Source organism: Perognathus longimembris, chromosome 11 (assembly GCF_023159225.1).
Source record: "Perognathus longimembris pacificus isolate PPM17 chromosome 11, ASM2315922v1, whole genome shotgun sequence".
NCBI lineage: Eukaryota > Metazoa > Chordata > Mammalia > Rodentia > Heteromyidae > Perognathus > Perognathus longimembris.
The window spans coordinates 52,510,169-52,533,896 of NC_063171.1; the positions used below are offsets into that span (position 1 = coordinate 52,510,169).

The 23,728-nt window shown below is 43.4% G+C and overlaps 1 protein-coding gene across 3 annotated transcripts in view; it reads right to left on the bottom strand.

The window, feature by feature from the left end:
• Positions 1-1,060: 1,060 nt before the first annotated feature.
• Vash2 (vasohibin 2) overlaps positions 1,061-23,728 on the bottom strand; it is a 34,170-nt gene continuing 11,502 nt past the window's right edge. For all 3 annotated transcript variants that reach the window (XM_048356719.1, XM_048356718.1, XM_048356717.1), the window contains 5 exons: positions 21,863-21,919; positions 21,295-21,369; positions 16,528-16,909; positions 14,334-14,449; positions 1,061-4,316 (listed from right to left, as the gene is read on the bottom strand). In XM_048356719.1, the coding sequence (XP_048212676.1) occupies positions 4,244-4,316; positions 14,334-14,449; positions 16,528-16,909; positions 21,295-21,369; positions 21,863-21,919 (703 nt within the window). In that variant the 3' untranslated portion in view covers positions 1,061-4,243. The remainder of the gene's footprint in view (positions 4,317-14,333; positions 14,450-16,527; positions 16,910-21,294; positions 21,370-21,862; positions 21,920-23,728) is intronic.

A 23,728-nucleotide genomic window follows, 5' to 3' on the forward strand; every position in this document is an offset into this window, starting at 1 on the left:
AGGGTAAGAAAAATGATTCATTGATTAGTAACTATTCTGTGTTGTGAAATTATTAACAAATGGCTTTATTATAAAGAGATCATTGTTAGTAAACTAATGTCCTTGAAAACTTGTATAAACTTAGTGAGGATTATTTTTGTATCCTAATTAATGCCTTGTGAATTTAGGTCCATTTCATGTGTTTCACTTTGATAGAGCTGATCTGTAAAATTGTTTTCTATGTTAGCTTATTAAATGAAGTATTATGTAGTGGACCAGAAGCCAATGGGTGAAAGTAACTTTCTTGTAAGTCCTTAAAACTTCACACACACACACACACAAAAATAATTACATACTTCTGTTTTCTTTCACTGGTAGTCAATAACTACTGGAGACTTGACAAAAACAAAATCTTGTTAAACTGCAGAAAACAAATCTCTCAGTCTTAGGTGTTACACTATCCAACTTATAAATGCAAAGAATTGTGAAGTAATAAAACTCTGGCCTTGTTATACTTTTTCGTTTGAATATAATGAGAAAATTTGAAATTTTTCTTTTTTTGGAATTCAGCAACTGTCTGCTTTTAATCTTTTGTGCATGGAAGGAAGGAGAGGAAGGGAGGAGGAGAGGGAAGGAAAAGAAAGAATTTAAATGGTTGAAGAAACAAGCATCAGATCATTTGCACTTTGTACCTGTAAATTTCTTAATAAACTGTTACACATTTGTGCATGAAGGTTTGTGGTAAATGTTTAAGGTGTATAAGCTGACCTGTTTCCTGGTCTTAAACTATTTCATTTTGTTTTATAGCCTTTATTACCCAAGGCAAAGCTAAAACATAACTGATTGAGATATGCTTAAATGAAGTTTTGTTTTGTGTATGTGTGTTTGTGTGTGGTTTTTTGTTTTGGAGGGTTTTTCTTGTCAGTCCGTCGTGGGGCTTGAACTGTGGGCCTGGGAGCTGTCCCTGAGTGCTTCAGCTCAAGGGTAGTGCTCTACCACCTGAGCCACAAAGCCACTGAGCCACTTCCGGTTTTCTGGTGGTTAATTGGAGATAATAGTCTCAAAGACTTTCTGCCCCAGCTGGCCTTGAACCGTGATCCTCAGATCTCAGCCTCCTAAGTAGCTAGGATTACAGGCGTGAGCCACTGGTATCCAGCTGAAGTAATATTTATATAGCCTGAAAATTATGAAAGAGGAAAGTGAGAGAATGATAAATTCGTTCACTTAGGTCAAGTATGTAGTAAAAGGACAAAAAATGAATAAAAAACTAGACCACTTTTGGAATTTAGAAGAAACACAACCTTATAAGTTTCCAGAATGGTTTTATTAAAGTTCCATGCTGTATATAAACATACAAGCGATGAGAAAACAGTAACTTGAAACATGCACTTATCTGGCATTCTCTAAAATACCATTATACAAGTTTTCATTGACTTAGAAAAATACCCACTAAAACAATCACAGTTATTCTGAAAGATTTAAAAAAAAATGTATTGGCCAGAAGAAAGTTCAAGAGAATAAACAAGATTCTGAATTATATGTCAAAAAAACTGTACAAGATTGTACATAAAACTATAGTTTACAAAAGCCTTGGGTATAGTAAGAATACTGAATTAAGATTTCCAAAGTTCTGCTATCAATATCTATTAATAAAATCCTTATGAAATAATTGACTTAGAAAAAGTGAGATGTTCATGATTTCCATGAGTATAGAAAATAGTAAATATCACTAAATACCACTTTCTGAAATAAAGTGTACTCAAAACAGCACAATGTATAGTCTCAAAGCAAACTGTCATTCATTTAAACTTTGCTTCTATTGCTATGCCAGTCTTACACATAAACTTTCTCTTGCAATTTTAAAAAAATTAGATTCTGAACTATTTCATAGTTTTATTACAATTTGAGTTCTTAAAGCCAGTCGTTAATGGTAACATGTTGGGTTTGCTTTATTTTTCCATGTTAATGTTTTAATTACTGCATTCAGATTTAGAAGTTTAGTGGTTTTCCTATGTTTTCTAGAAATTAGCATATCCTGTAAGCAACAAAACAGTGTCAACAATGTTTTGGGGACTTAATCCTTGCTTTAGAAAATGAATCTAAACACCACAAAGTAAGTATGGAAGAAATTAAGTTGCTAACTAAATCATCAAGCCAGTTGGCAGTTTTAAAATTATTCATTAGACAATTAGGAACAGTTTTATACTCCTTTTCCCTTTTCTTGAGTTAGAAATAAGAGGCTATGCAACCATCTCACATTCTGGGTTTTAGATGGTATCATCACTCCTTAGGTAATACTTGGCAAATGCTCGCCCATGGTCTTAGGATGGTTGCGGCATATTATGTATTGTACTTACTGGATATTATAAGTTCCAGAAGAATAAACAAGATAAATGGCCAAGTCAGTATTGTTTCAGAATAAGGATGAAATGATTCCCTAGCTACTCTGAACATCTAATGCATGTGGCCATAAGGCTGCAGCTGTGTTTACCATGCAAAGATGTACAAAGATAACATTTTTTTAGGAAGGACGGGATACTAGACACCCAACTCAGGACCTTGAACATACTAGCATGCACTCTACTATGAGCTACATCCCACGCCCTAATAACCTACTTTAAACACAGTACTATTCTTCAAGAAAGTGGTTGAACTTCAGAATCTTAAATGTATGCTGAATTTTAGTTTGTGACTAGGACTCTAATGGCCCTGTTCACTAAAGGACATAGTATTTCAAGAAAATAATGTTTTCATTAATAAAACTGATTTTTTGGTTCCAGCAAGCTCTGGTGCACCTAGCTAACTGATGGATAAATCCTTTTGCTTTCCTTGTCACCCAAAAAGTTTTCTTTTTTAACCTTCCTGTAACCACTTTTATTAGTTAAAGCCAGAGAGAGCAAAGCACTTTTGTGGACCACCAGACTTTACTTAAATATGTCCTTTGGTCTTGTGAGTTGGGATGATTACAAAGATAAAACAAATGAAACAGAAGAAATAAAAGCTCTCTTCTTGATACTTACATAAAATACAGTTTGTATATGCCTTTAGTTACCCTGTGTGGTCTGCAACCAGGAGTTACACTGTAACTTCATAGATCACACCTTAAGGTGTAACACTGTACTGGAAGACTTTACCATTGAAAAAAAAAAAAGGTTCTACTTTTTGTAATTCATTCTATTTTCCAATACCTCTTAAATTCCATGAAGCTGTACCTAAAAGCAAGGTACTAGAAAAGCAACACATCCTACATCCTATCACCTTTGGCCTTAATATAAGACATCAGAACACATCTTTATCAATGAGTCCTTCAGAATCAAAGCTTGACTCTGTTTACAATCAGTTGAAATGTGAACAGAACAGTTACCTGCTTCTTAGAGCTTGCTGTCTTGTTCCTAGTATCTGTCTCTCTGACTGTCAGATAATATCCTAACTGTAAGAAGGGCATAGCCTCTTGTGCTTTTGACTAGCGAAGACTCAGCAAAGTTTAAACATAATGACAGAATGTAGACTAGCTTTTGAAGTGCTTGTTTTATTTTAAAAGAACAAAAAATTGCTGTCAGTGAATACTTTAAAAAAGATTAAGTAACTATAAGATCCTAAAATGGGTCCCGTATTGCCAGAAGAATTTCAGTGCTTTTTAGTAAAACACTTGCATATAATACCTTAAATCTCATCACATGCACCAGGAAAAAAACTCCAAGCTCTGGAGATTCCCCGTGGGAAATACTGGGGAAACAATACAAAGAGAATATAAAAAAACCAAAATGCCATTAAATTTGCATATCTGATGTAAAAAATGCTGAGGTAATATTAACTGCTTAAAAAAAAAACCCATCTTTGCTTCCATTATTGCTGAAAAAGAAGGTAATACTGACGGAGTTACCTTACTATACCAAAACAGAGAGATAATTTTATGAACATTGACTACTGGTGAAACATAATATCCAAAGCAAGTAAAAGTAGGCAAATGGAAAAATAGAAAACTGAAATGAGTGCTTGTTATCCTTGAGATCTGGAGTGAAGGAAACAATGCAACCCCAGTGGGGCTGAGGACTTTAGCCTTGTCGTGCTCATGGTCACCTCTTCAGGAGTTTGTTTTAAAGCTAATCGTTTCCCATTCACTCAGATACTATTTCCAGGTCAATCCTTAAAAATAAAATTCCCAAACTCTTAATAAATAGTTGCAGTTCCTCCTGAAGATGCTGGGTAAAGTGCAGAAAGAAGCACCACAGAAACCCTCTTGCTGGCCAGTATGGCTTGGCTACTAGATTCGGATTTGATAGCCCACTTCATTCAGAGTACTGAGGTCAGCCATCTTCTTTTCAGGCAGAGCAGGCCTAAGGATAAAAGACAGATATGGAGAGGGAATTGGGACATAAAGGTAAGGAGCTTTTAAAAACCTAGGGCTTCTTCTCTCTCTCTCTCTCTCTCTCTCACACACACACACACACACATACACACACACACACACACACACAGGTAAGGAGCTTTTAAAAACCTAGGGCGGCTTCTCTCTCTCTCTCTCTCTCTCTCTCACACACACACACACACATACACACACACACACACACACACACACACACACACACACAACTACTACTACTACTACTACCCTTACTGCCAAGTCTGGCCTCCCAACTCTACTTGTTCTCAAATCTGCTTTTACAGGTTTTCAGGGACATGCTAACAAATTGAAACATTTTCAGTGTTCAGGTTTAAGCTTGAACTAGGTAGCACTAAAACATTTTGAAATCCAGTCTCTCTATACCTTGCAAGAGTTTAATTGTCATATACTCCAGAACTCAGAATTCCTCCAGCAACACTTATCTTCCCGGGAAGCCCAGGAGTTACAAGGTGACTAAGGTGACTGAGCTTCTGGGAGACAGTTGTTACCCTTGGTGGAGAGTTACTACTCAAGCTTAAATAAAGTCAAGATGAATCTCCCAGAACTCAACTGGGAAAGCATGTCACTATAGAAGATATCCAGTGGTAAAGCACCTCTCTTAAATATTTTCATAAATACTTCCAAATAGAAAACTCCTAAGCATTTATGTTGAAGTCATGCAGAAAGTACTTGAAAAGTACTTTAAGCCAGGCACCAATGACTCAGGCCTGTAATCCTAGCTTCTCAGGAGGCTGAGATCTGAGGATCATATTTCAAAAGCCAGTTCGGGCAGGAAAGTCCATAAGACTGATCTCCAATTAACCACAACTCCCCCCCCGCCCCCCCCCCCCGCAAAGCCAGAAATGGAACTGTGGCTCATGTGTAGAGCCAGCCTTGAGCACAAAAGCTCAGGAACAGCAACCAGGCCCTTAGGTCAAGCCCTAGAATCAGAAAAAATAAGTACTTGTAAAAGTATTGCAAAGATTTCTTAGTAATACTTCAATCATCTCTTTTCATTAAAGACATTTCCTAAATTACTTTACAATATATTGCTGTGCCTAAGGATTTTCACAGTTGAACTTCTTTCCCCCCATTTTCCAGTGAGCCTCTTACCAGCTTGGATAAAAGATAAAGGGTATTCAATATGTATAGTGGGTTCTAATCCAGAAGTTTCAGACTAGACATTTTGGCATGAAAATAATGGCATTTTTTAGATTATTTGTGACCCTTCTTAAAATGCTTTAAAATGAAAATATAATTGTAAAGGTTGGGAGTGTTTTGTTTTTTTTTTTTGTGGAGAGGGTGGTAGGTATTACTGGAGTTTGAACTCAGACCCATGCTTGCTAGGTAGGCATTCTGCTGATCCAAGCCTCCAATGCGCCCCCCCCCTTTTTAAGTCATGGTTTTCTTTCTTTTTATTTTTATTTTTATTTTTTTATTATTATTATTATTATTATTATTATTATTATTATTATTTTGCCAGTCCTGGGGCTTGGACTCAGGGCCTGAGCAGGGTCCCTGGCTTCTTTTTGCTCAAGGCTAGCACACTGCCAGCTTGAGCCACAGCACCACTTCTGGCCTTTTCTGTATATGTGGAGCTGGGGAATTGAACCCAGGGTTTCATGTATATGAGGCAAACACTCTTGCCACTAGGCCATATTCCCAGCCCTCCAGCCCCTTTCTTGTACTGCTAATTTTTCAGTTAAAGTCTCACTTCTTGCCTAAGCACATACTTGGATTATGATCTGCCTATATAAGGCTTCCCACCATAGCTAGGAAGATAAGACTACGTCCCTTCCATTGAGATATAGTCTCACTGAATTATTTATGGAGGCTGGCCTTGAATCACAGTCCTGGTCCTAGCTTCCCAAGTGGCTAGTATTACAGAGACATGAGCCACCAGCGCCCAGCTGTAAGTTGCTTAGTTTATATCTCTGAAAATTTCTAACTCCAAATGTTTTCCTTTTGGCATGAAAGTAGTCAATCTCACTCAGAAATGACCAGCTAACTTCTGTCAGCTCAGCTCAGTGAATGGCAGGTCCCAGCCAACAGATTCCACATCTCTGTCACTCTCTGAGATGGAATCCTGATCATCTAGTCCATGTTCATTCTCTCTGAAGTGGTCGAGAGGCCTTCCCCAATGTACTACTAGGCCCCACTGAAACAACTAATCATCTTGTCACTGTATTACATGGGGCTTATTAACCTGACCATGTGACTCATTCCTATGTGTTTTTGTCTCATGACTCCTGAGACACACACACAATGCTGAAAATACAGCTAACTGCTGGTAGATATCTTGTAGGTCTCTTGTTTAAAACTTCCCATCTTGAGGTCCGGTCATTCCTTGGAGATTCCCCACTCCCTTTAAATGGGGCCACTGCTGACAGGCCAGGAAGAATGGGCTCACAGGGATCACGGGAGACCCCCTCTTACATTGACAGCTAAAGGGAACACAGTGGTCCTGGAAGAGTCAGACTTTTGTTTCTACCCCAGTCATCGGCCCACTAACAGGGAGAGAGCCAGGATTCTTACAGGCCAGTGAAGTTTAAAGGGTGTTTCTGTGTCTCATTTGGCCAAAAGCCTAAAATGAAGTCTCTATTTTATCTCCCTGCTTAAGATGTTGTCATCTTTCAGCTAATTTGCAACATTCTCCCTGAAAGCACACTCCCCATACATTAGCAGCAGCACAAGGCACATGTTGCTAAAAAGGCAAGTCAGCTTCTCACCTTCCTAGTGGGCTCTACTTTTAGAAAATTCAGCAATAAAAAGCTCACCTGCTAAAAGATATTCCTGATGCACTTACATGGACTGCTTGCTTTAGAATAGGAATAAATGCAGGCTCTTTCCTTCAGCAATTATGACTTCTGGACTACCTTTTCGGTACTGTCACTATGGAAGCACAGATCCAAATATAAGGTTGTATTTGTAGCTAAGCTGGTGCTGACTTTAATGACATAAGTGAGACAGAGTCAGTTGTCCCTCAATATCCAGTCTCACATTCTTTATTGACCCCACCCGATTTTTAGCTGTACACATGGTACTTAGACTACAAAGGACATTTCCCAGCCTCCCTGTAGCCAGCCAGGCCTGGCATCTGGTTAACTTGTAGCCAATGAGATGAAGTGAAGTATGGAGTGGCATTCAGAACACCACGTCAAAAGACAACAGGCAGATGCCATTCGTCTCTTCCTTTCCTCTTTGTTTTTCCTTGTCCTTGTGCATTCCTCCTGAAGGGGATATGGAAGTGATGAGGAAGCTCTGAACTCAAGGGGGCTACTGAAGACAGTACAGGAGGGGGCAGCCCTGGCATTATAGGCCTGCACCACTGTACTAGCTAGGAGTCACACTTCTAGCAGTCAGTTTCCTTTCTTGTAACCCTGCAATCTATGTAGGACATAGGTCTTGCAATCTCATGCTCTCCCTGAAAATTAAACAATTCCTGTGCTTATCAAGAGAATCCTTTATTCCATAATCCTTTTAGCACCTACTAACCAGTTGATTCTGATTGTCTGTGTGCCTACATATGTGTGCATAGTATATACTGGAGATTGAACCTCAAACATGCTTTCTACCACTGAACTACAGCCCTAACCCCAGAACCTTTCCATTTTTTTTGTTCCCCCCCCTCAGTGTAAGAACTTGAACTCTGAGCCTTGCGCTGTGGATCAGCTGGTACTCTACCACTTGAACCATACCTCCACTTCTAGCCTTTGGCTGGTAATTGGAGATAGGAATCTCTTGGGTTTCTCTATTCAGGCTAGTTTCAAATTACAATCCTCAGATCTCAGCCTCCTGAATAGCTAGAATTATAGGTGTGAGCCACTGGTGCCTGACCTCAGCTTCTTTTTTTTTTTTTTTTTTTTTTCCTGAGCCTGGCAGCTTCCTCAACATCAAATCACACCCATATGAAAATACTGCCAGTAAGACACTGGCTGGGTATTGTTCTTGAGGAGTTGGGGTCCATCTAACCTGGCCTGTTTTCTCTGTCGGCCCTGTGCCTAGCAATACCTTCTGAGAAGTCTGTGCAGGCCTGGACGCATGTGCAGGGTAGGTTCCAAAGAGGACAAAGCTCACCCACTTGTCCCTGCGGTACGGCCTCACTGGGATCAGGGTAACTGACTGGCCACAGGCCACTTCATTGGAGAAGCCATTTTTGGGCCACTCACCTGTTTTTCTCACAGGAAAAATTCTGTTTCTCAGAGCTAGAGCCCCTCAAACCTGAGAAACAGAATTTTCATTGCACTCTGTAATTCTTTGCACTCCTTAGATGTCACCTTTTTATCTGTGTGCTGCTATTAGCACATCTGAAAATAGAGAAGGTTTAATTTGGGAGGCTTTGGCCTCCTTTTTCTAGACCTTCGCTTAGCATTTCCACCCATTCCCCTTGTGCTTCTTGGGTACTTGGAAATTGCCATATAAATAGCTTTTTGTATTAGGTGCTTGCATTGTGCCAGACGTTGTGCTAAATAAAAGGTTTACATTGACACTCATACCTTTTGTGAAAGAGAGAGCAATGAGGTTAGGGGACATGCTCAAAGCAAAGTTGCACAGTTAGCAAGAATTGGCTCACACTTGTCATCCTAACAATTCAAGAGTCTGAGATCTAAGGATCAAGATCCGAAGCCAGCCAGGGAGGAAAAGTCTATGAGACTTATTTCCAGTTAACCACAAAATGCCAGATGTGGAGCTGTGGCACCAGCCTTGCACAAAACAGCTCAAGAGCTCAGGAACAGCACCCAGGCCCCAAGTTCAAGCCCCAGTATCAGCACATACACAAACGATATCTAGGGCCCATGACCTTAACCACAGGGAAAGAAAACAGCTAATTCCAGCAGGAATTAAGATGTGCACTCACATATCTGAGAACACTCTGGCCTCTCCTGCCTCCACACCCTATTCGTGCTGCCTGTACTTTCAAATGTCTTTCCCTGTGTCTTGTCATCCTACAAGTCCAACCCATGGTACCAAGTACCACGCAGCATTTTCTTATTTCTGACACTCAAAATCCAGTACTTACTAAGTGCTGTTTCCTACACACACCTGTTAAGGAATCCTACCAATCACCATCCATGGGTCAGTCTTGGAAATTGAATAATTTAAGAGCAGGGCCCAAGTAAATTCATCTATAAATCCCACTACTGAATACCTATCATTCAATAAGGCTTAGTTGAATTCTCTCTGATAGTGTAAATGGAAGATTGGGCTTCATATGCTACTGTGATCATGGAATATTTTAAGTGCTAATCCAGGAATTCATGTTACTTTGCTAATTTTAAGAGTTGACAGGAAGAGGTTTTTTATTTGTCTGTTAACATACAAGTTTTAGCCTTGAAACCTGGGTGGGAACTGCCTACTAAGCTGAATGTGACTCTGTCATGATAGGTAGCAGCTTGTATGCTCCTAAAGCAAAGAGACTGGATTTTCTTCTTCCTCAGTGTCCCTACCCCACACCTACTCTCTCTTAGGTATCCAGAAGCCAAGGGAAGAAAAAGGCTTATTCTAGCAGGAAGCAAACAAAAGCTGAGATTCCTGGTGGATGGCCCAGAAGATGAAACCCTTTTTACAGCAACAATGGCTGTCATTTCCTGGCTTGGCAAAGGGCAGCAGTAGGTGATCTCAACACCTGCCCCAGCGCCCAGCTAGAAAGCATGCTCAGCAGCCAGCTCACCCTAGGGCCAGGGCTGGCTGAGCCATTGGACACGCAGAGACCTCTTCCCAGTGCTCCCTAATTTATAATTAGAACCTTGCCAGGGGGTTATTTTTAAGAAACACAAGCACCAAGATGATGATTCAACCAGGTCTGCACTTGCCCAGATCCTTTCATCAAATCCTGGGCTATTATTTTCCACTGAACAGTGCATTTCTCCAAGCCCCTCCACAGTCCAAACAAGGGCAAAGAAATCAGAGGATTCTTCTCTCCTGGGCTCATGAACAGCACTCTGTTTGGGGGAAGAAGGATAGAAGATTCTAAATTTCCTTTGAGTCACTTTGTGGGAGGAGCAAGACCTCCTCTCTCAGTGAAGTGCCAGACTTTGAAGTCAGGCCCCATTTTACCACGAGAACCCCACTTTACCACGCGAACCTGAGATAAGCAGGCCCTGTGAGCAAACCCAGGATAAGCCCATTAGGGCCCAGTCGGTCTAGAACTCTAACCGCTGGGAATGCTTAACTCTGACCACCCCTGGGGTGCCTCGAACCCTCAGCCAATCAGATTTGTACCTGTATCCTAGTCTTGCTTGCTTGAACACCTGATTGTTGTAACTTTGTTCTTTGCTTCTTTGCCTTTATAAGCCGGCTCCCTCCTAACCTCTGCTGTGTCTGACGAGGCACGAATTGCAGCTTGCTTAAATAAAGTCTTGCCTTGCTATTGCATTTCGGAATGTCTGAGCCTTGGTGGTCTTCTTGGTGGTGGTCTTGTGACTTGGCACAACACCAGCACACAAGGGCAATGCCAGACATGTCTATTGTCATGTAAATGCAGCCAGAGTGAGCTAGGGTGAACCACCCCAGGGCTCCCCATCCAGGCTCTCCCTACCCTTAACCCTAATTTCAGTTCTGTACCCCAACAGCTAACTGGACCAAGGCTGTGAGGACGTTACGGTAGGTACAGGCTGGAGAAAGTATCCCTTTCACAGTGGCACATCAAGTGCTTCAAGCACAGAAGCAACCTCTGCGCTAGATGCAGCCAGTAGCCAATGAAGCCACAAGAAGCCTTGAAACCAGAAAAGGATGGCAGCATATTGGGGTCTACAGTAGATACATCCCTGCTCCCTGGGGCTGAAACACAAGTTGGTGTGTGTCTATGTGACTAAGAGTTTAAACTACTGTAATCCCGGCTACTTGGGAGGTGGAGAGCAAGAGGATTGTAGTTCAAGGCCAACCCAAGCAAAAAGTTGGAGAGAGCCCCCACGTCAACCAATAGCTGGGTGTGCTGCCTGGATTGTAGCTACATAGGAAGCATTAAGTAGTGGATGGTGATGCAAAAGAGGTAGAGAGGTGCAAGTCAAATGGCAGAGTGCCTGAGTTCGAATTCCCAGTATTGCCAAAGAAAAATAATTAAGAGGATAAAAAGCTCCTAGGGCTCCCCAGAGCCCCCAGCCTCTCCTCTGCCCAGCTGGCAGTGGACACAGACTCTCACACTCACACAGCAGGCTGCGGCACAGATGAAAGAGAAAGGCCTTCCTGTCCTGTCAACTCTGGCGGGACAGGGCAAGCAGGCCTCAATGTAGTACTTTGGGCCTATTGGGAAGGCCGCTGAGGCTGAGGAGAAGCAGCTGGGTGGAGGGGGGGTTCCTCACACCTGCCACCCACATTCAAGGGTAGTCTGGCTCCTCCCTCACATTCTTTGCCTCCCGGGATGGCGGCATGGCTGTCAGTGCACATGGATGACAGTTGCTATGTAAACAGAGCAGCTTTGCCAAGACAGATTCCGAGCCAAAGAGATTCTCCTGCCCTGGGTCCTTCCATTTCACAAGCCCTCCCCAGGCAGAAGGCTCTGGTCAGTGTCCAAGAGCCACAGGCCACAGTTTGAGATTCCAAGGCACCACTTGCAGGCTCTGATGTCACCTTTCCTTGCCTTCCATGAGTCAGAACCTCTCAGCTCTTAGGAGCCCTGACCTTGTCTGACCTGCAGGGCTCAGAACAGCTCCGGGCTCCTCAGCCCTACACAATCTTTCCTGACAAGGCCCACCATTCCCTCTTGGTTTCTTCTAGCACAGGGAGCCAGTGAGGGAAGGCAGGGGAGTAAAGACAGCTCACACACCAGCTGAGAGGTCTGCTTTTCCTTCTGTAGCCTTCCTACTTTTCTTCCTCTTTTTCTAAATTCCCCTCTACCTTTCACATTAAGGAAGATTTCTCTAAGGAGTTTTTCTTACTTAGGATCCAAGGATAATGACTTCTTTGACCCTAATCATGATATCTTTGATGCAATGAGATCATGGGATCAAATTTTCTCCATATGACTTCATTAAACAACCTCTGTTCACTCATCCAGATGCTGGGCATGTATCAGCCTCCCTAACAGAAAGGAGCAGGAATCTGTCCAGCTTGTAGCCCTGTAGGGAAGGGAAATTTTATCTGGAAGTGGGGTTTATTACCCGCTGGAACTCTGAGGGGCTCCAGCAGGATAAGCAGAGCTCACCAGAGCCTTACACGACTGGATAAGGATGGAAGAAAAAAGAAAAAGAGAGGAAAAGGATAAACCACAAAAGCTGGGTGCTGATGGATTATGCCTAGAAGGACCTCAGATCACAAATGTGCTTCTCAATGGGTATTCCTTCCTTCTTTCCTTCCTTCCTGTTCTGGGGTTTGAACTCAGAACCTGGCACTTGCTCAGCTGGTACTCTGCCACTTGCACCATACCTCTAGTCCTGGTTTTTGCTGATTATTTGGGGGATGGAGTCTCAAGGACTCTTCTGCCCAGGCCAGCTTTTTACTTCAGTCCTCTGGGTCTTGCTCTCCTAAGTAGCCAGGTGTGAGCCATCAGTATCCATCTCTTTTTTTCTTTGAGACAGAGTCTCACTACATTGCTCAGGCTGATATCTAGCTCACAAGCTCAAGCCTCCCTCCCACCCCCACCTCCTGAGTAGCACTGCACCAACACACCAGTCTCCCACACCCCACAGGCTCTTCCAGAGCAGCCTCACTTGGGGGCTACTGGAAATGCCCTTCCGTGAAGACCTACTGGGGACGGAAGCCCAGAGTTAGGAAGGAGTTGGTTTGAATTCACAGAAGGACTTTGGCACAGGAGATGAGAGCTCAGTCTTCATCTCCCTTCTCTTCAAGAGTCACACCTATAATCCTAGCCACTCAGGAGGCTGAAACTTGAGGTTCACGGTTCAAAGCCACCCTAGGCAGGAACGTCCGTGAATCTCATATCTCCAGTTAATCACACAAACAGCAACAACAACCACAAGTGGAGCTGTGGCTCAAGTGATAGAGCACTAGCCTTGAGCAAAAAATAAGCGCCCATGCCCTGAGTTCAAGCCCCAGGACCAGCACAAAAGAAAAAGAAGAGAATCACAGGGTGGAATCCTGATTATTCTGTGGAAAAAGCCCTCTCAAAACTCCTAGGGCAGCAGAGGAGGAGAAGGGATGAGGATGGAAGCACGGGGGAGCCCCATCTCGCTCTGGAAACTTGATCCTAATTGACTCTGGTAAAGTCGCCGCTCTTGCCTCCCACTCAGCTGACTCTTGTTTCAACCCAGTGACACGGATCCTCCTTTCTGAAGGGATTAGTCAGACAAGTGCACAAGGGGAACCGAATTCAGGGCTGGCAATAGCTCCAGCTGCAGGGAGGAGGCAGATGGGGACAGAAAGCCACTAAAATTATCCACACAGTCAGAGGCGAGGGCCGCCCCCACTGAAGGGCCTCTTGCCTGTTACGAGAGGCCCATCAGCCATTTTTCACCCATGGGGCCACTCCCAAGTTTCCTGATGGCACCCAACATATTTAGAAATGACCTGCTGGCCACATGTGATGCTAAAATAATAGCACAGAGATGATGTCAGTAATCCTTTCCTAGTGCTGACAGTCCCACAATAGGTTTCCTAGACTGGTGGGATTATCCTGTCATAACCATACTTGTCCCTTTCCCTAATATGTAGGAAGCAGCTCAAATTCCACAGGCTAACCTCAAACCTGCCCTTGTTCTGCACGTCCCTCAATCCACCCCTGGCTGCCACTAGTCTTTTGACATCATCCTGACTTTTGTCTTCGCACCAATCCTAGTATGTCTCCCTGGTTAAAAAAAAACCTCATGTGTCCCTGACTAGTCCTCATGGGTCTAAGGAACATGAAACCAACTGGAATGGTTCTTAAAAACTAATGGCAGACATTCTGTACATGACTCTGGGGGGATTTTGTGGGATTTCAAGGAATGGAGAGACTGGTACATCTTGATAGGACACTTGACCCTAGCTGAAGATTGGGAGCTCCTTGTGCTGGAGAAAAGGAAATAGGACTCACGACTTGTCTCGTCTGCCAAGCCTTCTTGAGGGGCTTGCTTGTCTCCTCCGAGGGGAAAGGGATTTTCCTCGGCTTCTCACTTGGGTCGGTGAGTGGGCACTTGCAGGTTTCAAGATCTGAAGAAGAGATGAAGAGGTATTCACATAGGTCCTTGGAGACCCTCCCACCCACCCTTCCATTTTCCCATCACATAGCATCATAGCTCTCAGTCCATCCATAAGCCTGTGGTTTAGAAAGCACTGAGCAGGGGCCGAGGACATGGCTCAAATAGTAGAATGCCTGTCTAGATCAAATCTCCTCATACCCCTTCCTGTACAAAATAAATAAAAATAAAAGATGGCAGTGAGCAGCAACAATTCTGCACTGGAAGAAGCAAGAATACCACTCTCCAGAGGACGACACCAATCATCACATTGGGTCTTTTTTTCCACAGCAGAGAGGGAAGATGAATCCAGTGCTTCAGCTTCCTCGAATCATGTTTGGTTGCTTAGAAGTTTCTCTCTTCATAAGGGCAAAGTCTCATCTATATGGCCTCCTAAACCAGCCTACTATGACTCCCACATCCCACACTCGGGCAACATGGCCTCAGTTTATCAAAACCTCCACACCAGGTCCTGCAGAATGAAGACAAGTTCCCAGGTGCTAAACACAACCAAGCCTGAAGTCAGCAGAACCCTTTCTCCTGGGTCTGCAGTGTGCACCAGCTTTCTCTTAGTGATTTGGCAGGCCCTGGAAGTCACAAGAACAGGCAGTATTGTGTCACTGTGGAGGTAAAAAGAGCTTGAGCTCCATCTGGGCCAGCTTAGTGAATGTTCTCGTCTGCAGTTGTGACTCCAGGTTTGAATTTTGTGTCAAGGGCTTTGCAACTTAGAAGACAGGGCAGCAATATAATGTGAATAGATCCTGAAATAGATCCTAAAGCAGAGTAAATCACTTGTCCTGATTTTCCAGGGCCTTTTCTGGTTTTGGTATGGAGATGCTCATGTTCTGGGAAGCCCCTCAGATGCAGGCACTCTGGAACGACTGGGCATCCTACTGTAAAGCAGACAAAACTAGAGGCCTGGCTCAAAGGAACTACCATTTTAGATCTGGCTTTAAAGAAGGAACCGAGGACCCAAGACATTGCTTTAATTATGTCTAAGTTTGTGTTAGCTGTTGGATTTGAAGTTCGGTTGTCTCTCAGGATCCTCACAGGGGGATGGTTCCAAGAACCCCTCATGGATACCCAACTCCAAAGACGTTCAAGTCTCTGATATAACAGTGGAGTCTTTGTATATATCCTATGTCCTCCTGTATTATTTAAATCATCTCTAGAGCACCTGCAAGACCTAACACCAAGTAAATTCCACCCAAGTCACTGTCATACGGTCTTATTTAGGGAACAATGACAAGAAAAACAGCCTGTACATATTTACTACATATGCAATTGTTTTCAATCCAAAGTAGGCTGAAATTGTGGAAATAGAAAGGGCAAATTGTTATAGGTGAAAAGAGGGATTAAAGAATAAATGACTTGGGCTGGGTGCCAGTGGCTCACACCTGTAATCCTAGCTATTCAGGAGGCTGAGATCTGAGAATTGTGATTCAAATTCAGCCTGGGCAGGAAAGTCCATGAGACTCTTATCTCCAATTAGCCACCAGAAAAACAGAAGTGGAGCTGTGGCTCAAAGTGATAGAGCCCTAGCCTTGAGCAAAAGAGCTCAGGGACAGCACCCAGGTCCTGAGTTCAAGCCCAACTATGGACAAAAAAAAAATAATAATAAATGATTTGGGACATGGGAGCATAGGAAAAGAGAAATAAGCTTTGTTGGTGGTGTATATTATTAGTGGAAGAGGATTGAGATAACTAGGATGAATCTGATCAAAATAGATGTTTTGCGACCATGAAAATAGAACAATGAAACCTGCTAAAATTGTTTTGGGAAGAGGGGAAAAGGTAGACTATAATAGAGTCATAAAGGAAGTGAGGCTGATTGGAATATATTGTAAACATGTGGCAATGTGCCATGAAATCCCATCTGCATAGCTAAAATAAGCTAATAATAATAATAAAGTGGCCTCTTTTTCACTTTAACAGGTGACCACTATACAAGATGAGCCAAAGAAATGTGGGACCTGGAGCAAGAAAGGGAGAGGGGGAGAGAAATGGAAAGAGAGCTCTCACACGTCACTCATTTGTCAACCCAGGACCTACCTTCATTCTCATATCCCTGGCATATTTCTCCAACTCCTTCTTGATGTCAGCTCTCAACATCTTTGAGACATTGAGGACAAGCTGCTTCCACTCAATAGGCTGGAAGCTATGAGGCTCATGGGGGACATAAAGCCCAATCTTGACCTTCTTGACTGTGTGCAGGTATTTCTTGTAGGAGTCTTCAAAGTCAAAGACAAGGTCACTCAGAGTCCGAAAGGTCAATGGCTTGTCCATCAGCTCAGCCCTTCGGCTCATGCCCAGTGAGCCATAGTGGCCATTACAATAAATTCCCAGCACAACATGGTGAAAGTAGTTTCCTGAGAAGTAGGTTTTAAAGCTGATGGGGAATCGCTCAATGGAAGGCTGTCCATTGGTTAAGTATCTCAAACAGTCTGAGTCAAGGAAAAGACAAAAGGCCTTGAAAAGTGTGGGCTACAGGAAAGGACAGAATCTCCCAGGAATGCTTTGAGGAGGCCCACATCACCTTTCCAGATGTATCCTTTTCTAAGAGATTCACTTGAGATCTCAATGTTCACTGCCTGACGCATACCAAAACCAAATTAACAAGGACAAAGCTATCTCCTTTAATTATTAAATGCAAAACAGAACAGTTACAAGTCACTTTTTCCTTATTTTTCCACAAAGCATTGGGAGATATTTAAGGCTTTTGCTGTTTGATTTTTTTTTCTCTTGAGTCAGGGCCTCACTATATAACCCAGGCTGGTCAAACTCACCATCCTCCTTCCTAAACTTCCTGAGTGCTGGGATTACATACATCTGCTACCACACCCAGATTATTTAGGTTTTGGTTGAACTGCAGTTTGAGCTCAAGGTCTCACATTTGCCTGGCAAGCATTCTATCACTCAGCCTATACCTCCAGCTCTTTTGCATTAGGTTGGCTTTTGGGATAAGGTCCTGTGTTTTTGCCTGAACCATGTAGTGTGATCCCAGATCCCAATTTTACTTTCTCCTTTCTCTCCCTCTCTTCCCTCTCTCTCTCCTTCCTTCCTTTTCTTCCTTCCTTTTGTTTTGTACACTGAAAATAATATGCTCAGATTGTTGTGTGTGGAAACTCCAGGAACTGAAGGCCTATAAGATGGCCCCTTTGAGAAAATGAAACCCATAATTGAGGCAAGAGAGATGCGAAGCATGTACTGACTGATGATCAGGAGAAGAGGAAGAGGGTCATGTGTGCACCTCATCAGCTGCTCAGGTGGCCCCACCACACAAGTGCAGGAGCCTGGAGTAGCACAAGAAAATGGTGTCCATACCAAAACCCAAGGCTGCTCCATCTCAACCCCTATCACTTGGCTTTCTCCCATCACACACCCATCTGCATTTGGTAGCAGCCTCTTAACCATCATTTTTGGCTTTGACCCAGCACACGGCATTATAAATGTTCTTAGTATCACTGAACTACACACTTGTAATGGTTGCAATGGTAAATTTTATGCCATGTTTACTATAATAAAAATAAAATCATAGGCTGTGAGAGGCAAACCTAGCATTCTCTAACAGGGATGGAGGAACATCCGGGCTGTGGTCCATATAAGGTTATGAAACTATTTGCAATATGATGGGTCATAAATGTAGACTTCTCTTTGGCCACCCCTAGACTTTTTGCCTGTATTGAATAGTTTCATATGGCTTGAAAAATAATGTTATAAATATTCAAATGGCAGCCTTTGGCAGGAAAAGGTTTCCTTACCCCTACTAAGAGGACAGACTGCAATCTGGGGATCTGTCTTAGAGTGTACATACTGTCAGCCAGGTCCCAGGTCACTGATATCTAGGATTTATTCTATCATCCTAGCAATTGGGGAAAGCCGTGGGCCAAAAAAGGGAAGGAAGAGGGAAGAAGGACAAGGACAGGAAGTAGCCTGAGGTTTTTCTAGGAAGGGGAGGGCACCCAAAGTCCATGGAAAATAAGCCAGCGCTCAGCTTTCTGGTGGAAATGATATCCTGCCTCTCATGATGCACCTGTTGCTTTAATCAACCATGCTACTTTAGTACTCTGAGCAAGACTTACCATGGTCAGCAAACCCCTTCAAAATAAGTGCCATCATTGAGAAAATAATTTGGAACTAAAAATCTATGTATCTAGAATGCATATAAAAGTGTGCAAGAAAGGGCTCACCACAGACAAATCCCAAACTCTGGGCTGAAGTCAAAGGAGAAAACCAGGAAGGAGGTAAATGGATGTAGTTTCTATGCTGACCAGGTTTAAGGTACTGCCAAGGCACTGCTCGTTTCCTAGGAACCATGACAGGCTCTGTAAACAGCCCAGAGGATGCCCCGAGTTATCCTTCACTGTCCCTGAGGGGACACAAGGATGCTGACACCGAGCAAAGAGAAGACAGAGATGCTGTGACTTTTAAATTTAGGTCTGTGTCTCAGACTCAGGTTTCCCTGAGTTCAGCATTGTGTGCTACATCTCCCCCACTATCTCTTCCCTTTTCTGAAAAGTCACACGGGGAAGAACAAAGGAAAACCAAGCGCCCAGACCCAGAGGCAGGGTCACTGATCTATTTTCCACAATCCCCAAAGGTCATGGCTAAGCCCAGTGACATGACGCTTAGATGTATAAAACTGTGCAGAACATGATGACCTATATATATCCAAGAACACTTGGGTGTCCAGCAGCAAAAGCGACTGAAGTTAGCTCATCTACCCAGCAAAGGGCCAGGGCTTGTGTTCTTTGATTTCTACCAGCAGATCCTTGGGTTGTTCAAGCCATTAAACTTGCAAGAGCCTCTGCTAGACAGCTGTGGCTGATTCCTGCTACTCAAGAGTTAGGGCCCTCAGCCATCTGTTGCCAGACCCCAGCCCGGGGCCTCCTGCTGAGCAACCCCAGGCACGTGTTTCTTCTCCTTTGTGGGAGCAGAGAAGAGACAGGCCGGAGGGGTGGAGAGGGGCTTCAGTAAGGCTTAAATTTCCACTATTCAAGCACCTGTGAGAAGACTTATTCTACACCAGGCCTTTGAGTGTTCTGAAGAAGGCAGAAAGGAACAGAAACTCCCTGTCCCATGGAAATGTCCAGCAGTCCTATGTGAGAGGCCCTGGGTGCCATGCTTAGCGCGTGCGCAAGAGCACACACACACACACACACACACACACACACACACACACACACACACACACCATAAAACCCTATGAAGCATGAAGCTTTGGGGCTTGAAGTCTAGCACAGTGGTAGAATGCTTGCATAGCTTGCAGGAGACTCTGGGTTCAATCCCCAGAAACTTAAACAAACAGACAAAAAAGAAACTGCACAGGAGATAAAGAAAATAGACTAGCTGGCTCAATTGCTCCCAACCTAACTCTCAACCACGCATCCTTCCATTGTTATTGTAACCCCTTTGTCTCCTACTTTGCCTTCTCTTCTTGAAAAGGAAGCACTATTCCTCTCCCATCCTCAACCACTCACAATTTTGTATTTCCTGTATAGGTTTAGGTGAGCTCCACACGGCAAATATTCCATCCCGTTATCCCAAATTCAATAGGTCAGATTCATTATAGCCCAAATCTGAATTCATATCCCCATAAATCCGATCCTCCTCTTTAAGTCCTTCTCTTGGACTGTGGCACTATTATGCAAGCCAGGAGCATAAGGCCACCACTTTCCCCTTTAATTCTTCAAATCTCATCAGTCCAGAGTGGCACTGATCTGCCTCCATCCCTTCCCTCCCCCTTTATTATTACTATTATAATTCAAGTCTCCACTGAAGTATCTGTCACCTCTCTGTCTTTCTCCAAACCATTTCCACAGACAGTGGCCAAATCAGGAAATCTGTGTTTGTTAACTTATCAACTCCAGCATCTTGTTGGTCTCCTAAGTCCTATACATTCAATCTCCTGACATCTTGAAAACACTCTCTCCAATCCACACCCATTGCCAGGGCCATGGCTCAAGCATCACCATCCTCTCCTGTAACAGCTCCCAATGGCCTTTACAGAGCCAGTGCCAGCTTCTCCCAATCTGTCTTTTTTGGTCTGTCCTTTAGAAAGCTACTTTCTAAAGAGTACATCTGACCCAGCCACTCCTCTGCTTCACAACTTCCATCTGAGCCGCCTACAGCCTTTAGGAAAAAGTCTCTTCTCAGCACAGTACTCACACATCCAACTCAGGTCTTACTGTTTTACTTTGGCCACTCTCCTTTCCACCCACCCATCCCAGAAGACTTGGAGTTTCTCTGCTCTTCTATCCAATCATGTTTAATTGCCATCACCACCAATAAGTGACTCATCTCAGTTGTTCTGGGAAATACTCCTCTCAGGCCAAAAGGCAAGAAAATGGAATGGAATGGAGGAGAAAAAACAGCCCCTTATGTCAGCTGTGTCCCACACCAAGCTAAGACACACTTCCAGTGTTTGGTCTCTTGCAGAATCTGCTCTTACATGTCTCCTGGAGATGGATTTGGATGCCAGCCCTCTTGGTCCCCCACTTCCCCTGGAGTACCTTTCCTGGGACAATGGCAGACTAATGCAAGGAAGAACTTATACATAGGCTCTAAGTTACACTTCTCCCTGTGACTAGTGAATCTGCATGGTCACTGGATTGATGGCTATCCCTGACAGATGCCACAACTAACAGTGTAGAGTCATTTTGGTCCAATAGAATAGGAAGACCAGCAGAGTTTGACACTTCCTTCCAGGGAGACAACGAGCATCATTTCTGTGGATATAGGACACGACAGACACACCTGTCTCCACAGTGAGGTCACCATCTCTGCAGTAAACTTGAGCACACATAACTCAAAGGATACATGCCCAGGATGACAGCCTCAAGGCATTTGATAGGCAATGATTCACGGGTCATTTCTTTCGCTGTTTCCATTAACCTGTAGGACAGAGCACAATAGAGAACCTCAGGCCTTATTTAATTATGCAATTTGTCCATCTATCTGTCAACCATCAGCATGCCTGTCTCCACACTTGGCATCATGCAGGAATATAGAGGGAGAAGGGAGACTGTGCTTCCTAGGAACCCACAAAAGCATATCTGCACTTAGTTAAATGAAAATCCTCAATTCTCCACTCTACTCTCCAAGACTTACTTCCTACAGAGAGTACCAGTGTTCCAAAGCATCCTGCCCCAGGAACAGGGGCGGGGGGCCTATAACGGAACCATTAAAGGAGACTTAGTCTTCTGCTTTGTCAAAAAGGCCCAATCCTCAACCCCACCTCCAACCTAGTCCTGGACACCCCATCCCTCTCAACTACATAAACCAGAATCTTTGAGCATGAGGACATAAGTTTAAAGGGTGGAAGAGGGAGTTAACAGCTGTCAGGTAGGAGAGAGGTCATCTGGCCCATACATCGTGCACCACTTACCCACTCAGCGGTCTCATTTTCCTAATTTCAAAGAACTGGGTCCCTGTATGATTGTATCTGTGTGAGGTATGTAAAGGGAAAGTGACAGAAAATTCCAAAAGTCACGGTCATCTAGCAAAGGAAAATATCCATCATCATGTCTCAAAGGGGTAAGAAACTAGGTGTTTTACAAAAGTGACCAAGAGCTAGAAGGTAGCTCTTCCTCTAACTCCTCACTATCCTTCTCTAAAATTCTGATTTCTACTTGAGGCCCTCAAAGTACCTTGAACCTTTATAACAGCTTTTGTCAATCTACTCTCTATTGTGGTTAATTGAATACATGTCTTAATTCACCTACTACATTATGATCTCTTTGAGAGCTGGGAGCATCCTTTTATTATCTTTAGGATACCTATAAAGCCTGGAAGAAGCCACAAGTTGGCGTCTATGATTAATAGATCAGAAATAAGTGAATGATTGGATGGGTGGAGAGATTAATAAATAATACAGTAAAAAGATAGATAGATGGAAAGGGGGGTGGATGGACAGATGGATGGATGGATGGGATGGATGGAGAAAGATAGATGAACAACAGTATGGTTTTTCAATAGCAGACTCCACAGAAGAACTTACTGTGGAAACATCACTTCATGGTCATGCCTGGATTGACACTTGACTAATCTGAAGAGATGCCACCATTATCCACATCTTGTATTTGATTGATTGCCCAGTTCTCCGGAACTGACAAGGCTGTACCAGGTCATTCTGAGATTCCCTGATGATTTTTCTGAGCTTAAAGATAAGTTGTTTTGTGTGTTTTGTGCTTTTACCTCAAGCAAAAGCCTTATAGGGAAAAAAATACATGTTGAGACTAAGGAATGTAGCTTAGTAGTAGAGTGTCTAGGATGTATAGGACTCTGGAATTGATCCCAAATATACAAGAAAACCAAAACAAAAGCAACAACAACAACAAAAGTGCATGTTTGGAGGGTGCTAGTGAAGCATGAGCTTGAATAGCCAGAGCGGATGTAGCCCTGGCCAAGTGTGTGAGGATTTGCACATTATTTGAGGCTGCTACACTACGCCACACTCTACCAGCACAGACATGATTGGCCTCTGAGACACAAGCACAGGTAACTACCCTCCCCAGTTTCAAACGCTGAAAACTTGGCAAAGTAGGGCTGGAAATATGGCCTAGTGGTAAAGTGCTCATCTCATATACAATTCCTCAGCACCACATATATATAGAAAAAGCCGGAAGTGGCACTGTGGCTCAAGTGGTAGAGTGCTAGCCTTGAGCAAAAAGAAGCCAGGGACAGTGCTCAGGCCCTGAGGTTAAGCCCCAGGACTGGCAACAAAAACAAAACCAAGCAAACAAAAACATGGCAAAGTATATGTCACAAAGTTAAGGCAGGATGAGTAAATGATATGTAAAATACATGCAAATTTGCTCCCAGTGAGGCTCATTCTCTCAAATCTCTTTCTAGGTGACCCTTGAGAAGACCAAGTTCTAAAGAGAAGTGGGAGCCATTCTAACTTCTATGATCTTCTAGAATATTGAGGACTAGGTTACATTCAGAAAAAGACAGCCCTTGGAGTCTAGATCTATTCTGGCTAAGGTTTATGACTATGGACTCATGGAAAGTCTAACACATAACAGCCTTGCCAGTGTCTCACTCTGGAGGCTCTCACTCCCCTCTCCTTCTTAAATTGCCTCAGGAGCCCACCAAGAAGATGCCATACAGGGGAAGTGATGGTCCATTAAGTGGATGGTCAAGTAACCTCACTACCTGAATGAATAGAAATCGGGGTTATTCCTATCTGGTAGTACTTAGCTTGATGGAAAGGAGGTGTGGTGCTTAGTCCCTTCAGAGAATACACAGCAAA